The sequence below is a fragment of the Pimephales promelas genome, chromosome 1 (genome assembly GCF_988280905.1).
Source record: "Pimephales promelas chromosome 1, fPimPro1.hap1.1, whole genome shotgun sequence".
Taxonomy (NCBI): domain Eukaryota; kingdom Metazoa; phylum Chordata; class Actinopteri; order Cypriniformes; family Leuciscidae; genus Pimephales; species Pimephales promelas.
Genome location: NC_142769.1, coordinates 48,876,428 through 48,894,374, shown reverse-complemented (window position 1 = coordinate 48,894,374; position 17,947 = coordinate 48,876,428). Strand labels below are relative to the sequence as shown.

At 36.6% G+C, this 17,947-nt stretch overlaps 1 protein-coding gene across 1 annotated transcript in view; it reads left to right on the top strand.

Moving 5' to 3' along the window:
- The first annotated feature begins 9,332 nt into the window (after positions 1–9,332).
- The window catches only part of chrnb1 (cholinergic receptor nicotinic beta 1 subunit), a 43,728-nt gene continuing 35,113 nt past the window's right edge, over positions 9,333–17,947 (top strand). The window contains exons 1-2 of the mRNA XM_089131046.1: positions 9,333–9,615; positions 13,356–13,489. Of these exons, the coding sequence (XP_088987172.1) occupies positions 9,555–9,615; positions 13,356–13,489 (195 nt within the window). The 5' untranslated portion in view covers positions 9,333–9,554. The remainder of the gene's footprint in view (positions 9,616–13,355; positions 13,490–17,947) is intronic.

The window sequence follows — 17,947 nt, the reverse complement described above, 5'->3', positions numbered from 1 at the left end:
TTTTCTGCACAAGATACGTTTGATACTTTTTCTCTATGTCAAAATGTTCACTCCTCGCAAGTCTAACTTACATTTTACAATGCAGGGACTGTAACTAGAGATATGCTAGTTATAAATACAGTAATAATTACTTTATTTAGGCAGAGAAAGTTCATTGTGGTTTCCAAGCTCATTAATGTTAACGTTAGCGGTCTTCCACTGATTATAGTGGCATTAGCTAGCTTTGTGGTTCGCTAGTCTATGATGAGCCATAATTTAGCAATAGATAACATCATACTGCAAATATTGTAAAACATACATTTTTAATATAACAGGCCAAGGAGAGATGATTAAAGCGTGTTTCGTCCATTTTTATTTTATTTTTTAAATATTCATTTATCGGCCATTATAACTGCCGATACCGATATTATGGAAAATGGCCAATATCGGCCGATATATCGGTCTGGCTCTACTTGAAAGCACCAAAATAAGTGTCGACTTGTGTTGTTCGCGAGTGCAAGAGTTGAAAACGTCAACGTTTAGCGGGAGCGAGTTACATTCGATTTCCAGTGGCGGATCCAGATCGTTGTAAAGCGACAGAAAATCTGAAAAAAACTCCATGTTTGTAGTCAACATTTCAAACTATATGACTACGAATAGTGTCCTAGGCCAATTTTTTCGGTCCAGGTAACGAGTAAACATTGTTCTTTTACATATCCCGATATTGTAACGATAAAAAGCGGGTTGAAAATTGGCAAAGTTAATCTTTAAGTCTTGCATTGTCCACGATTTAAGGTTCAGCGATATCTGAAGGGCTATTTACGTAAGGTTTCGCAGGTCCATGTTTTGTTGTAATCACAATCGAAGGAAAAGTTGACCAAAGCACATAACAGCTGGTTGAATAAATGACAAAGGCAATGTGTCGTATGAAGGCACAACTGTGCTTTGATTAGCATAGTGCGTTCATTCAGTTTAATCACAATTACACCATGAAATTGATAACGTCTCACTTCCCCAATCCCAACTCTTCTTTCAGACTGTGAAATGTCACGGTAGCCTGACTGAATGCGAAAGGCTCTTGTGTTTGTAAGGGCTTTCTAATCCAATACTTGAGTACAAAAGAAGATGAAATGCCATAACTGCCACTTAAATGACCATTATAACATCTGCTTTGGGTCACTATGAGCTGATTGTGAATACAACATAATGTTAGATAGGAAAGAATAGGAAAGAAAAAGAACATTAGTCCTTTTTTCACTTTGATATATTTGGCGTGCGCATAAGAGCCAGATCGGGTGATTTAACAATTATTTTAATGAAACCACTCTCTGTGCGCATCTAAGTGCTTCTCTCTCAATTTCCCTGCTATTTTTCAGCCATAAACACCGAGGCCAGAAGATGAAAGCTAAGGGCTAATGCTTTTCAGAACAGCCAAGCCATTAAAACACTGTACGTGTGTACATATAGATAGAGATGACCTTGTAAACTTCAATTTGATACATTTACTAAACTCACATTTTTGCACATCATATTTCTGTCTTTTTATGTTTCTTCTTTCTTTGAATGTCCTGGTCATGTTGTCAGTGTGTGTGTGTTGCCCATCAATGTTGTGCATTTAATGTTTGCATTTAAAGGGATAGTTCACTTTGAAATTAATTTTTGATATGTTTTAGCTTACCTCAAGGGCATCCAAGATGTAGGTTTCTTTGTTTACGCAGTATTTTCAATTTTGATATTTTTAGGTCAAACCGTACGTGTCTGTCAGTCATATAATGGAGGTCTATGGTCACCACCTCGAAGAGCATGCACAGAGAAGTCCAAATTAAACATGATTTAATGACTCGTAAATTGATGGCCTAATTGATGACACTAAACGAGCGGCTTGTGTGAGAAAACGAACAGTATTTATATCGTTTTTACGTCTTGTAATCACAGCCACAAAGGTTCACTTGGACGTGTCTGTGGTTACAAGAGGTAAAAACGATATAAATACTGTTTGTTTTCTCACACAAACCGCTAGGCCATCAATGTGTACTTACATTTACGAGTCATTAAATCATGTTTAATTTGGACTTCTCTGTGCATGCTCTTTGAGGTGGTGACCATAGACCTCCATTATATGACTGACAGACAAGAACGGTTTGACCTAAAAATATCAAAATTTAAAAAATACTGCGAAAAACAAAGACAACTACATCTTGGATGCTCTTGAGGTAAGCTAAAACATATCAAAAATTAATTTTAAAGTGAACTATCCCTTAAGGGAATTTCATTTAAGTTAAATTTATCTGTTCGTTGTAGTTTGCATGAGTTCCAGTCTTTCTAGAAAGATGCACTGTAAAAAATGCTGGGTTGTTTTAACCCAAATTTAGTTAAAATATGAACAAACCCAACTGTTGGGTTTGTCCATATTTGACCCAAACATGGGTTGAAACAACCCAGCTTTTTTTACAGTGTATCTATCTGTGTAATTGTAACCAGCTCTTAACAGGCTGATCTTGCTGTGTTAACTCTACACTGATATATTAGCTAGCAACTTTCAGTGTTTGTTACACATACTACACAATAAATTAATTGCCAAGCAATAATATTAACAATCTGCAATTACAAAGCTTTCTGAAAATGATTATATTAAGTTCGCATCATTCATCAGTATTACTTAGTGCTTAATTAAATCATTTGTTGTGACATAAACACTGTGATCCCTTACACACACACACACACACACACACAATTAAAACGTTTCCTTTTCACTGATGCTGCAGGATGGGCTTGATCAATATGATCCATGTTCACTCCCCTTAATTGACTTATTTTCGTTAAATGCTTAAAAAAAAGATGTTATTTTTCTCTCCAGGTTATTTCAGATAGATTTATCAAATCAGACCTATTGGTTTTTGTTCAGACGGATTGCAAAAAAACAGGGTTTTATTTTCTTTTATTTTTTGCAGAAACATAAACAAATCAAGTGGTTCGAAAATCAATCCGATTTTTAATGTTTTTGAGTCGTCTCTGACTGAACAGTCGGATCGGCATTTTTGCTGTTGTTGTTGTTGTTAAAGGCACAATATGTAGGTTTTGGGTTTTTTCGCCACAAGAGGGCGCAGTTTCAACAATAACAAAAAGTTAATATATCTCACTTGCACAAAACAGGTTCAGTATTCCTGAAAATGAATAAAAAACAGTGAAATGCAAACTCAGAATTTTACCAAAAACTAATGTTATGATTAAATGTTAAATAAAATAAATGTACTTTATGTATTTAATCTCACTTTATTACCCATTATCTTTGCTGCTGACATTCGATGATCCAAGTCAGCCATACTAACAAGCAAACATTAGATAAACTTTCTTCTCCTGTGTCCTATCCAGAACAGCAGAAAGGTTTGTTTGAGCGGCGCCCCCTACTGTACAGATATCAATGTATACACTTTTGGTGTGAAAAGGCCTTTATATGTTAGCAAAAAAAAAAAATCTCATTTTTTTTTTGTAATTAAAAAAACAACAAGAAACCCAAGTGAGAAAAACAAATGTAATTAGTTACATTTTAAGGGAGTGATTTTAAAATTGTACCGATTGTAACTTTCCACATCACTGGTGGAGAATATTGGACAAGTCAGCATCCTTGACACTATGCATGAATAAAACACTGCTAAATTCCCATCCTCCTTTCTCAAAGACAGCGTCTCGGTTGTTGTGAAGTCTCTCGGCATCACGCCGACTCTTCACATCATCACTATAACCACCAATATCAATACGCCGACCGGATATCCACGACATTACCTGAACAGATTGACTCATTTACATTTGAAAACCAAATCGGATTTGTGTGCAGTGTGAACAAAGCCATGATCATTTGTGTGTGTGCTGATAATATGCATTATTTTTATGTGTTTGTGTCCATTTTTAGATCTACAAAACATCTGAGTTTGCATTGTTTGCAGTTTTATTTTACTCAGATAATGTTTTAATTTGGATTTTATTCACATGCTGTTCCTTTGAGTTTTAAAATGCAGTACATTTGCTTTTTTGTGCTTTTTTTCTTCAGATTGATGTGGTTTGCTGTGGTTTGTGTCATATAGTCTGGGCTCTTAATAGACAATCAGACATTAGTTTATTAAAGAGTTAAAGTAAACTACATAGTTTTCCAGACATGACATAATAGTTTGATGTGCTTCTGAAGATATATTTTCAAAATCAGTGGCGTGATAAGATAACTTTACAAAAGAGAATTGTTGAGCTGCAGAGACCCTGTATTTACTGATCGTCAGTGTCTGTAATTGCTTTGTGTGTGTGTGTGTGTGTGTGTGTGTGTGTGTGTGTGTTCATGTGTGCGTGCCTTTGAGGAGTAGCCCCAACCCAGCATCTGCAATGCAGCAGAAAAGACAAAAACTCAACCCTCCTCCCATGATTCGACCAAAGTCTCGTCCCCCAGGATGCATCTCTTAGCCCTCACAACAGCGCTGTGCAAATGGACCACGCTTCCCCTCAGCTGAATGTCATTGCCTCTGTGTGTGTGTGTGTGTGTGTGTGACCATGAGAGAGAGAGAAACTGCTGCATTTTAAACTCTGGCAGCACATCTGCACCGCACACACAGGCGTGGCGTTAGTCTCTCGGCAGATGTGTGTTGCGAGAGTGACCTTTAGAAATCTGAGTTCTGTTGCTCCATCCCAGCTTTAGTATGATCACAGAGTTCCCCCACGGTCCCTCGGGGGTAACCTTTAGTTTAGGGCTTAAAGGGATAGTTCACCCCAAAATGAAAACTTGGTCAGTAATTACTCGCCCTCACGTTGTTCAACCCTGTAAGACTTTTGTTCATCTTCGGGACACAAATTAAGATATTTTTTATTAAATCTGAGAGCTGGATCACTCCGTGATAGGCTTCTTAAAGGAGTAGTTCACTTTTAAAAAAACTTTTGCTGATAATTTACTCACCCCCACCCCATCTCATCCAAAATGTCCATGTCTTTCTTTCTTCAGTCGAAAAGAAATTAAGGTTTTTGATGAAAACATTCCAGCATTTTTCTCCATATAATGGACTTCAATGGGAACCAAACGGTTCATGGTCCAAATGAGAGTTTCAGTGCAAACTGTTCAAAGGGCTTTAAACGATTCCAGACGATGAATAAGGGTCTTATCAAGCGAAACGATCGCTCATTTAATAAATGAGTTTATCTTATAAGCTCAAATGCTCACCTTGCTCTGTTCTGTGATGCGCGTTTTGTTCATTGCGAGTCAATTTGTTCATTTCGTTCGTTGAATAAACCAAATAACTCAAAAAAGATTTGTTCATTTTGATGAACGAGTTCGAACAGGAGAGTCACGAACGCGCGTCACAGCTTATAAGACTTAAACTTTGTAATTTATTTATTTAAAGAGCGACCGTTTCGCTTGATAAGACTCTTATTCATCGTCTGGAATCGTTTAAAGCCCTTTGAACAGTTTGCACTGAAACTCTCATTTGGACCTTGAACCGTTTGGTTCCCATTGAAGTCCATTATATGGAGAAAATCCTGGAATGTTTTCATCAAAAACCTTAATTTCTTTTCGACTGAAGAAAGAAAGTCATGGTCATCTTGGATGGCATGGGGGTGAGTAAATTATCAGCAAAAGTTTTTTTAAAAGTGAACGACTCCTTTAAGAAGCCTATGAAGGAGTGATCCAGCTATCTTAATTTGTGTGCCGAAGATGAACGAAAGTCTTACGGGGTTGAACAACATGAGGGTGAGTCATTACTAACAGAGTTTTCATTTTGGGGTGAACTATCCCTTTAACTGCGGTTTATGTGGATGGATAGACATGTTTGGACTTGTCTCTTCCGGCTCTGAAATACAGTCAGTTTTGTCATTTTTTTATTTTTATGGAATATTGAGTATTTGAATATAATTATAAAATCAGTTATTCTTTTGAACGGCCAATGTTTAAATGGAAATGTTCATTCTCTCTATGAACCAATGTCACAATTTTTACAGTCTAATCTATGAAACTCAACAGAATCACTCGAACCTCGGCTCAACAGAAGGAAAAGCAGTTCAACTTTTATTTTTATAAAATAGGTATTATAGCTTATTATTTTGAATATGTACTATTTCAAGCAAATCATTACAAATATTTGATTATAGTTTTATAATATTACACACACATATATATGATCAGTTATTTTTGTAAGTCTCCTTGTTCCATCTGTTTGTGGTCCTGAACATGTGACACTTTGAAACATATGAATCATAAACCAATATGTCAGTGTTTTTACTGTCTGTTTGTTCCTTCAGTTTCCGTGTCCCTGAAAACTAAAGGTCGTGTTGGGTTTTATTTGTGTTCGCTTGGTATAAATCAGTGAAACCGTGTGGATTCAGTGTTGCCATTCAACCTTGTGATGCAAACAGTCCCATTTAAGCTCTCATTGGGAAGATCAAAAAGACAATTGGTGACCAGTGGGCCCGAACTCTCGGATGTTGATCCCCGATCTAAAGGTCGACAGAGGTCATGATCTCACACCCTCAATGGACACCGTTTGGGATCTTCTGCAACGAGACAAGTGTGTGCATATTAAAACACTCATATCAGTTATGGACAAAGAGAGTCTGCTTTATATCGAAGGACATTTTGTATGTTCTGCATGGATTATCCAAGTTATTGTAAGGAAGTCTTCCAAAAAGAAAGGAAAATAAACCATATTCGTTTTCTCTCGTCTTCCAAACCAAGACAAAGCAAAGGTCTTCCAGTCAAAGCCACGATGACACTATTTTTAATTTTTATAGCTACAGAAACCAATAACCACCCGGACGGACTCGCTCCAACTCTGGCTTCGTGCAACTGGACCACTTGGACGGAAACGGCACATCTATGGTATTTTGCAATATTGGACGGAACAACCCAATACAGTCATGCATGTACCAATATTTACTGGACACATTAACAATTAAAAAAAAAAAAAAGATGAGGAGGATGATTCCTGTTTTAGTATTTAACTCACTGTTACTCTTAATACTCTATTCATGCATAAACTCTCAGCCCCGTATTTGCAATAGAATCTATATCTATTTCTATAAGTCTATGGGAGACGTATTATTAAACATTATTGAATAAAACTAATATATTTGTATGATTGTAAAACCAAAGTGTCATTTGTTTTACTCTCTGTGCCATTCAGATGAACGTATAATTCAATGCCGTCATTTAAAGTAAAGCGTATTAATTGGCGCTCAGGAAAGTGCCAGCGTTCGTCATCTCAATGGAATTATACAGGCGAGTCAGCTTTAGTTATGGGTTGTTAAGTTGACTTCTATAATGATTAAATTGGCCGAGGACCAAATTGGGAATATGGTGGACGGCGCCGGGACGGCTCGACGGGATGAGGATGTACTGGAGATGTGTTTCCGCGCAAAAGCAGGCTTCGCTAAAGAGCCGTTTCCATCTTTTATGCTAACTGCGGAGGAAAAACTTCAGCGACCTCTGATTTCAAAAGACCCATCAAAGTGTCAACACTCGAGAGCAGAGGAATAAATCTCATCCTTTAATCTAATTGGTGGGATAAAGCTGCATAATTCTTTTTAACAGCTCTGATGAATTACATAAAAGTAGCTACAGCACATTAATGCTACACCTCGTCTCGAGCCAAAAGCCCCCCGAAACTGAATAGACATTCTGGCGTGGATACAAACACATTAGTTTGCCTTATTTAAAGAGCACATTTGGAAGACTCAATGAATACCTCAGTGTAAGGTAAATGAGTGCTCTGCCTCGAAATCATTTGAAATGTTCATGATTTTTTCTTTCAGCCTGTGAATATTAGAAAAATAGTACACTGTAAAAAAGTATTGTTGGTTTAACTTAAAAAGTAAGTAACCTGGTTGCCTTAAAGTTTTAAGTTGATTGAACTGGAAAAGGTGAGTTATTACAACGAAGGAGATTAATTTAATCATCAGAAACTCAAAATAATAAGTTATCTCAACTAAATAAATTATTTAAGTTGATCTGACAAAAGAAAAAATGTTGTGATTACAAATCTTGAAAATTGTTTTACAAGTGCACCTTTTGTGAATTCAGGCCAAGCTTTTGTCATCTTTACATTGGAAAGACAACGCATCTTATCAACATTTTAAGTGGCTAATTTTTGGGCCATTCCACCGAATGGGTGACATTTGCTTGTTGTAACTTTATTTTTGATCTTTTTCAACATTGAATCTAATACCTACCACTAACTATTCAAAATGTGTATCGGTCAATCTCAGACAACTTTATTTTATTTTTTTACAAGGTTAAAGCAGAATAGCGACGCATGTTTTCTCAATCCTGTTACCGAAAATCGTGTGTCATTTAAAAAGCAAGTTTAGAAGCATGTCAATTAATTCCTTTGTTTTCCCCACAAGAAAGTGTTTATTTTAAAGAAATTGTTGGTTATTCAAAAAATTGATATTTTTGCCAATAAAATCACTATTAAAGCAAGGTGTAATTTGATTTAAAAAAAACAGGCATTTTTTTCTTTTTAAAGACGACTGAAGCCTCAATCTTATATATTTTAATTCATTAAATAATTGTATAAATTGTGGGCCAAACAAAACTGATAAAAATAGTGGTTTAATTTTTATTTTTTTAGAAAAAGAAAAAAAGGTAACAGTGTTGAGCTTTTAAGCAAAAAGTTATCAATGGCATATAGCCACCTAGCATTGATGCTAATAGCGTGAGGACACTGAGTCATTTCTAGTGCCTTACCAAAACTTAATATTTTTAAAATGAACAAATTAAATCTAAGAAAAATTTTAGGTAACAGGGCCGTCTGTTGAGATTGACCTTCTCATTCATAGTTACAATTTCATCAAATATACAGAAATGAAATTGAGAGGACTGACTTATTGTCCCCCTCAGAAGATCCAGATGATGCAACTTCCTGTTGAAAATGTGTGGGGTGTAACAGGACTAAGTGAAAACCCGGGGACATGACTAAAATGTTTGTTTTATCTAAAATAGTTTAGATAAATATAATTTTTCATGGATTTTTAATCATATTTCATGGTCAAGTTTAGAGATAGAGAGGACATGCAGAAATGCTATTTTTTAGTGTCCTGTTTCGTTTTTAATAATTTTTTAATTATACGTTTTAAATTTGTCGTTAGCTTAATGTGCATGACATTTTGCTTAATAATAAAATGTATTTTAATTTTCATGCAATTTTATCCACATAATGTACGGGGACAGAAATGTCACCCTTTCGGTGGAATGGCTCTTTTACACATGCTACATCGACGATGAGGCCTTGATAAAAATGCATTTACATTTACAGAAATCTTAATTGCAGAAGCAGCTAACGCCGTGCAGAAAACAGAAATGTGAAATGATGCTTGAAAAAATATTAAGTTACAAAAAGAAGTTCTCTGAAATACTATTTTCTTAGCGGACGTTTGATGTGGGCGCGTGAGCTCAAAGCTGATCCTTCTTGAGCGCGCGCATACACGGCCGCGCGCCTGTAACCCGAGCACAGTGACAGCGGTACTGACTTGTTGCAAAAACACGAATGGACCCTCACGTTGACTTTCTATGAAGATATCCCTGTGCTTTCATTTGGTGGATCGCCATGAAGGCCCAGGACTGGTTTATGGTCTCCTGCTGCCTCTGTGGCCTGGGCACAATGGCAGGTAAGTTGAGTTGAAGTTTGCAAACTGTGTTTGTGCGTGCGTTGTGTTTTCACACGTGTAAATGCCCAGTAACATCATAGTAAATCGATGTTCTGAGGTCCAAAACACCAGGGGTTTGAAAAAGTTAATTAAAATCAGTTTTTTCTTCACATTTTAAATCGGTTTGGTACCGTTTTCCACATAATAGTCATTTCAAACATTAACCTACATGTTTTTAATTACCTCAAATCTCACAATCGCAGTACGTTTCCAATTATGAGATTAAGCCTGTAATCTGACCTGTTCTCATTAATTGTACAGTTAAATCCGAATTGGTTATTTAACACATCATTTGATGCAGCCTAAAGTTCTGAATTGGTTAAAGAGTACAATATACCATAATATATAAATAATAAATGACGTCTTGCTATTGACAGTGACAGATTCCCAGTGTGAAAAGTTCAACTGTAGTATCACGTCAGTCGTTTGTCAGGAATGCAATATTTATGTCGTCATATGTTCATTTGATAACACATCGCATAAATCATATTTTGATTTCTTATACAATGTCTTCCTACTACAATTCTGTAGTTCTGTAGTATTTTTCATTCAGAAACACCCTAAGGATTGTGAAATGAAACGTGTACCGTATCTCGCATTGGTTCTGTTGGTCATTAAGATCCATAAATCGATGTTTTTTTGCCTAAACCAAATGTTCACAATGGCATGTCACAATAATTGTGTGTTTTGAAACAGAATGATTGTGTGAAAGATAACATCATAGAGCATGAGAGTCAGTTAGGAGAATTCACCCTTGTGAAAATAGTACCAAAGTGATTAAAATAAATAAAAGGGACATTTGTTCAAGATTTTATGAATACTCCTGGGAAAACTGTAAATTAACTTCGAGTCAGAGACTATCACCAGGAACTCTTTAAATTAAAAGTTGATTTAAAGGTGTTTCGGAGAGGTTAATTGTGGTAATTATTGTAGGGAAGCTTTCAATGGGACTGCTGGGCAGCAGATGGCATATTCTCTGCAAGGCCTCATTTATTTCACAATATAAATGCTCACACAAGAAAAAAGATTTCTCATTTCCATGCAGTTTCAGCACAGCGTTGGGGTTTCTTTCCTCAATAAAAGCCACTTGAAGTTATTACTCGCAGAAAAAGTCATGTGAATGTGTGTGCATATGCTCCGAGCAGCAGCCGTTGGTAATGAAGGTGACGCGTGTCGTTTGTTACTGTCAGATCGTATTCTGGGGGGCTCGAGCTGGCGACACTTGATGAATGTGGTGCCCCTAGAAGGCCCGCTTATAAATGTGCCCAACCTTCGAAAGCTGAGGGGAAAAAACAGCAGACATGATGCATAAAAACCTCCGATGGCCGGGGCGGTGGAGTAAACCCTCAAAACTGTGTGTGATGCGGCTCTGAAAACCCAAGGCTATTCGTGAGTCTCTTATCTGTTCGCCTTTGTGTTCAGAGCTCAAATCCATCCACTCATCCATTACACTCACTTTGCTTCACTCAAAGATTAGGCAGTAAACTGCCTTATGCACAACACATATTGTTGTCAACCTGCAAGACTTTTAATACTTAAGATTCTCAAGATTAAAGACAAAAACGTTTTTAATTAAAAACGTAAAACTAATGCGTTTTGGCCATTCATTTACACAACAACCGCATTTTGGGTGGCTGAAAATTCTTTTGAAAACGGTCTCTGTGTAAACGATGACGTCATGTGTATAGAGAGCCAAAGACCCTCTCCTTCCGGTCGACCACCATAGGACCTTATTTCGGAAAAATCTTGTATGGTAGTCAATGGCGAGAGACAACAAATATTTTGATCTCGTTTGGATTGTGCCCTGACATGATGTTTGTCAATTTAAAAGATATATTTTAAAGTCAAGAAACTCGCAGTTTGATGTAAAACTGTTGAGGTTTAAGACTAAAAATACATAATTACAAAGACTACAAACCCCAAAGGTGCACATTTTTTTCTCAATGAATGAAGCTAACTTTACCGAAGCTGACTCTACCGAAGCTGACTCTACCGAAGCTGACTCTACCGAAGCTGACTCTACCGAAGCTGACTACTGAAGCTAACTCTACCGAAGCTAACTCTACTGAAGCTAACTTTACTGAAGCTAACTTTATTACTGAAGCTAACTTTACTACTGAAGCTAACTTTGCTGAAGCTAACTCTACTGAAGCTGACTTTACTGAAGCTAACTTTATTACTGAAGCTAACTTTGCTGAAGCTTACTCTACTGAAGCTTACTCTACTGAAGCTAACTCTACTGAAGCTAACTCTACTGAAGCTAACTTTACTGAAGCTAACTTTATTACTGAAGCTAACTTTGCTGAATCTTACTCTACTGAAGCTAACTCTACTGAAGCTGACTCTACCGAAGCTGACTCTACCGAAGCTGACTCTACCGAAGCTTACTCTACCGAAGCTAACTCTACCGAAGCTAACTCTACTGAAGTTAACTTTACTGAAGCTAACTTTATTACTGAAGCTAACTTTACTACTGAAGCTAACTCTACTGAAGCTAACTCTACTGAAGTTAACTTTACTGAAGCTAACTTTATTACTGAAGCTAACTTTACTACTGAAGCTAACTTTGCTGAAGCTAACTCTACTGAAGCTGACTTTACTGAAGCTAACTTTATTACTGAAGCTAACTTTGCTGAAGCTTACTCTACTGAAGCTTACTCTACTGAAGCTAACTCTACTGAAGCTAACTTTACTGAAGCTAACTTTATTACTGAAGCTAACTTTGCTGAATCTTACTCTACTGAAGCTAACTCTACTGAAGCTAACTTTACTACTGAAGTTAACTCTACTGAAGCTAACTTTACTACTGAAGCTAACTTTGCTGAAGCTAACTCTACTGAAGCTGACTTTACTGAAGCTAACTTTATTACTGAAGCTAACTCTACTGAAGCTAACTCTACTGAAGCTAACTCTACTGAAGCTAACTTTACTACTGAAGCTAACTCTACTGAAGCTAACTTTGCTGAAGCTAACTCTACTGAAGCTAACTTTGCTGAAGCTAACGTCTGTCATTGTTTCTATAGTCTTAAGTTATAACCGTAACGTTACGCCGTCATGCCTGAGTGTTTTGTGCCAGACTGCGCACACACGACCAGCGGATCTCACTCATTGTTTTGCTTCCCGGGAGATGTAGTTCATCGAGCGATTTTCACATAAAACGAATTGTTACTCTTCCGTTTCATGACAAACTGCGACTTTCTTGACTTTCAGGATTATCTTTTAAATTGACAAACATCATACGTGTAATTCAGGGCACAGTTCAGACGGAATAAAAACATAAGTTGTCTCTCGCCATTGACGACCATACATAGTTTTTACGAAATAAGGTCCCGTGAGCCAGAAGGGGCGGGGCTTAGGCTCTCTATTACATGTTTAATCTATAGTGTTTCATCGCCATCTAACGGCCTGGCAGCAGAATACAAAGTTTTTGGTCGTTTTCCGCGGATCAGTGTGAATGAAAATCGTTTTTACGATGGTGTCGTCTGTTCACGGAAAACAAAGGAAACTTCTCCGATTTAAGCATATAGTTGTCGTGTAAACACCGTACCCTCAGGAGGTTCAGATTGCTGGTAATTGTTGCCCGAATCTGATCATGTGACTACAGTCGGAATTGATCGGCCAAGGCTCGCAGTGTGAACGCAGCGTAAGTGCAGAAGAGAGTTGTACTGCTCTATCTTCCTGAAAGACATCATCTCTCCTAGGTGCAGCAGAAACAGAAGCCAAGCTGATGAAGAAACTGTTTTCTTCATACAACGTTAAAGTCCGGCCTGCAAGAAGCCCGGAGGAAAAGGTCGTCGTAAGGATAGGCATGACCCTTTCAGCATTCGTCAGCCTGGTATGAGATGCAAACACACATATTTATGGAACTTAAAGTGATACTTCACCTGTGGAAAGATGAATGTGTTTTTAAAATGGGTCGTTTATTTAGAAGAAATGTGAAATTATTTTTGAAGCTTTCTAGACTGAGAAAAGCCAGAAAATGTATTTTGATGGATGAAAAGATGAAAGACAACAACTCCCAGAATGCACTTGCTTCGCTGCCCTAGGAGGCCACGCCTACGAAGCACCTGAAGAGAATAATTTCATCTTTTCTGTACTTATAAACACTCCAAATATACAACAAAATGCATTAAAGGGCTAAAAAAGTAGATTTTGGATTTTAAAAAAGTGGTTCTTTGAAATAATGAGTGTTGTAAAAAACGCTATAGAAATTAATTTGTCTTGAGTTTAAGCTTATGTTATATTGATTAGGGTATTTTTTTAATGTGAATTACTTGGTACTTATTGTAGTGCTTTTTTATTGTGAAGCACTTTAATCTGAATTTCTTGAATGAAAGGTGCTATACAAATAATGTTAATAATGATTATTAGTAGTAGTTGAATGGCGAAAAAGTGGTGATTGTCTGACTGAAAGGCTCATAATTTTATCCGGGGGGTTCTGCGGGTCTCTACCGAATAGGCTTGCCGCGATAGACGGTGTTGACGGTGTTACCGGTTTTAAGCCCCATCACCGGTGACATCACTTTCCCACCGTGACACCGCGATGTCTTGACATTTTTTTTTTAAAGTATTCGTTTTTGCTAAAATATTTATTTGAATTAATTAAAAGTAATAATTTTCAATTATTTAGTTCTGAAGAGAGCATTATAATTAAAAATGAACTGCGCAACGCGTGCCGTCACGTCACAGATCAGCAAGCATCAGGATTCCATTTAGCGCGTGTGGAGACGAGAAATTACAGAAAAGCAAGATAATGGCGGAAGATTTGGTGTCAAAACACAATGCAAAAGCGCCTGTTTGGCAATATTTTGGCCAATATACAGTATATTAATGTTAATAAATGCCAATTTATAGTGTTTTACTTTTTTTTAGAGTGCAGTCATTTATGTAGGCTAAGGTCCTTTTTAAAGTTTTTATTTTATATTCGTCTCTTTTTATTTGGTTTTATCTTATTTAAACTTTGTTTAATTTATTTAGGCCTATTTTGTTTTCTTATTCGTTAATAAACGTTTTATTTTTTTTGGGCCCACAGTTTGCCGATTTTCACTTTTTTCAGCCTATGCATGGGGTTATTTTTATTCGTTCGTTATGCTAATAAAAGTTCTGTCTATATTTTATTCGTTTATTATCCTAATAAAAGTGCTGTCTAAATAAAAGTTTATTGTCAGCGAGTTTGTTTTTTTTTTTTGTCCATTCCAGCAATTGACGCTGAATTGCAATTGACGCTTATTTCGAAAGTGAAAGTATGTCATTTATGTAGGCTAAGGTCCGTTTTGAAGTTTTTATTTTATATTCGTCTCTTTTTAATTGGTTTTATCTCGTTTAAACTTTGTGTAATTTATTTAGGCCTATTTTATTTTCTTATTCGTTAATAAACGTTTTATGGTTCTTATTTGTTTGGGCCCACAGTTTGCCGATTTTCACTTTTTTCAGCCTATGCATGGGGTTATTTTTATTCGTTCGTTATGCTAATAAAAGTTCTGTCTATAAATAAAAGTTTTATTATCAGCGAGTTTTTTTTTTTTGTCCATTCAAGCAATTGACGCTTATTTCGAAAGTGAAAGTATAACGCGCACGCATTTAAAAGCTATTTAACCCCCCTGCCCTGCCCTCCACGGTGACACCGGGATTACCGGTGTTGTCACACGTCGATTAACCGGTGGGAAATTTTCCTCACCGCGGCAACCCTACTACCGAAGCTAACTCTACTGAAGCCAACTTTACTGAAGCTAACTCTACTGAAGCTAACTTTATTACTGAAGTTAACTTTACTACTGAAGCTAACTTTGCTGAAGCTAACTCTACTGAAGCTGACTTTACTGAAGCTAACTTTATTACTGAAGCTAACTCTACAGAAGCTGACTCTGAAGCTAACTCTACCGAAGCTAACTCTACCAAAGCTAACTCTACCGAAGCTAACTCTACTGAAGCTAACTTTACTGAAGCTAACTCTACTGAAGTTAACTTTACTGAAGCTAACTTTGTTACTGAAGTTAACTTTACTACTGAAGCTAACTTTGCTGAAGCTAGCTCTACTGAAGCTAACTTTACTGAAGCTAACTTTGTTACTGAAGTTAACTTTACTACTGAAGCTAACTTTGCTGAAGCTAGCTCTACTGAAGCTAACTTTACTGAAGCTAACTTTATTACTGAAGCTAACTTTTCTGAAGCTGACTCTACAGAAGCTGACTCTGAAGCTAACTCTACCGAAGCTAGCTCTACTGAAGCTAACTTTACTGAAGCTAATTCTACTGAAGCTAACTTTACTGAAGCTAATTCTACTGAAGCTAACTTTGTTACTGAAGTTAACTTTACTACTGAAGCTAACTCTACTGAAGCTGACTTTACTGAAGCTGACTCTACAGAAGCTGACTCTACAGAAGCTAACTTTACTGAAGCTAACTCTACTGAAGCTGACTTTACTGAAGCTGACTCTACAGAAGCTGACTCTACAGAAGCTAACTTTACTGAAGCTAACTCTACTGAAGCTAACTTTACTGAAGCTGACTCTACAGAAGCTGACTCTACAGAAGCTAACTCTACCGAAGCTAACTCTACTGAAGCTAACTCTACTGAAGCTAACTTTACTGAAGCTAACTTTATTACTGAAGTTAACTTTACTACTGAAGCTAACTTTGCTGAAGCTAACTCTACTGAAGCTGACTTTACTGAAGCTAACTTTATTACTGAAGCTAACTCTACCGAAGCTAACTCTACCAAAGCTAACTCTACCGAAGCTAACTCTACTGAAGCTAACTTTACTGAAGCTAACTCTACTGAAGTTAACTTTACTGAAGCTAACTTTGTTACTGAAGTTAACTTTACTACTGAAGCTAACTTTGCTGAAGCTAGCTCTACTGAAGCTAACTTTACTGAAGCTAACTTTGTTACTGAAGTTAACTTTACTACTGAAGCTAACTTTGCTGAAGCTAGCTCTACTGAAGCTAACTTTACTGAAGCTAACTTTATTACTGAAGCTAACTTTTCTGAAGCTGACTCTACAGAAGCTGACTCTGAAGCTAACTCTACCGAAGCTAACTCTACTGAAGCTAACTTTACTGAAGCTAATTCTACTGAAGCTAACTTTACTGAAGCTAATTCTACTGAAGCTAACTTTGTTACTGAAGTTAACTTTACTACTGAAGCTAACTCTACTGAAGCTGACTTTACTGAAGCTGACTCTACAGAAGCTGACTCTACAGAAGCTAACTTTACTGAAGCTAACTCTACTGAAGCTGACTTTACTGAAGCTGACTCTACAGAAGCTGACTCTACAGAAGCTAACTTTACTGAAGCTAACTCTACTGAAGCTAACTTTACTGAAGCTGACTCTACAGAAGCTGACTCTACAGAAGCTAACTCTACCGAAGCTAACTCTACTGAAGCTAACTCTACTGAAGCTAACTTTACTGAAGCTAATTCTACTGAAGTTAACTTTACTGAAGCTAACTTTGTTACTGAAGTTAACTTTACTACTGAAGCTAACTCTACTGAAGCTAACTCTACTGAAGCTGACTTTTCTGTACTTATAAACACTCCAAATATACAACAAAATGCATTAAAGGGCTAAAAAAGTGGATTTTGGATTTTAAAAAAGTGGTGCTTTGAAATAATGAGTGTTGTAAAAAACGCTATAGAAATTAATTTGTTTTGAGTTTAATCTTATGTTATATTGATTAGGGTATTTTTTTTACTGTGAATTACTTGCTACTTATTGTAGTGCTTTTTTATTGTGAAGCACTTTAATCTGAATTTCTTGAATGAAAGGTGCTATACAAATAATGTTAATAATGATTATTAGTAGTAGTTGAATGGCGAAAAAGTGCTGATTGTCTGACTGAAAGGCTCATAATTTTATCCGGGGGTTCTGCGGGTCTTAAAATCGTCTTAATTCGACCATACACAAATTATATTTTTGTCCAGTTTTCTAATACAAATATCTAAACATCTTTAAATCAAGATCCATTTTTGTGATGAACATGTAAAAATTAGGTCTTAAAAATTTGAACAAGAACAAACATCTGTCAATGAGTTATGAAAACGTGCTTCTTTGCTAAATGGATTGATACAACTTTGCATCTGCATTTAGAGGACATATTGATGTATCGTGTTTTCTTTAATTTATTCCTTACATTTTCTTTACTTGGTCTTAAAAAGGTCTTTAAAAAGACTTAATTGGACCTTCTTGGTTACTTTTCAAACGGCGAGTCGAACACATTTTCACATGTATTTATTAAAGGCACGTCAGCAAAAAACACACCCACGGAGTGTGGGAAAAATATGACTGGTTACG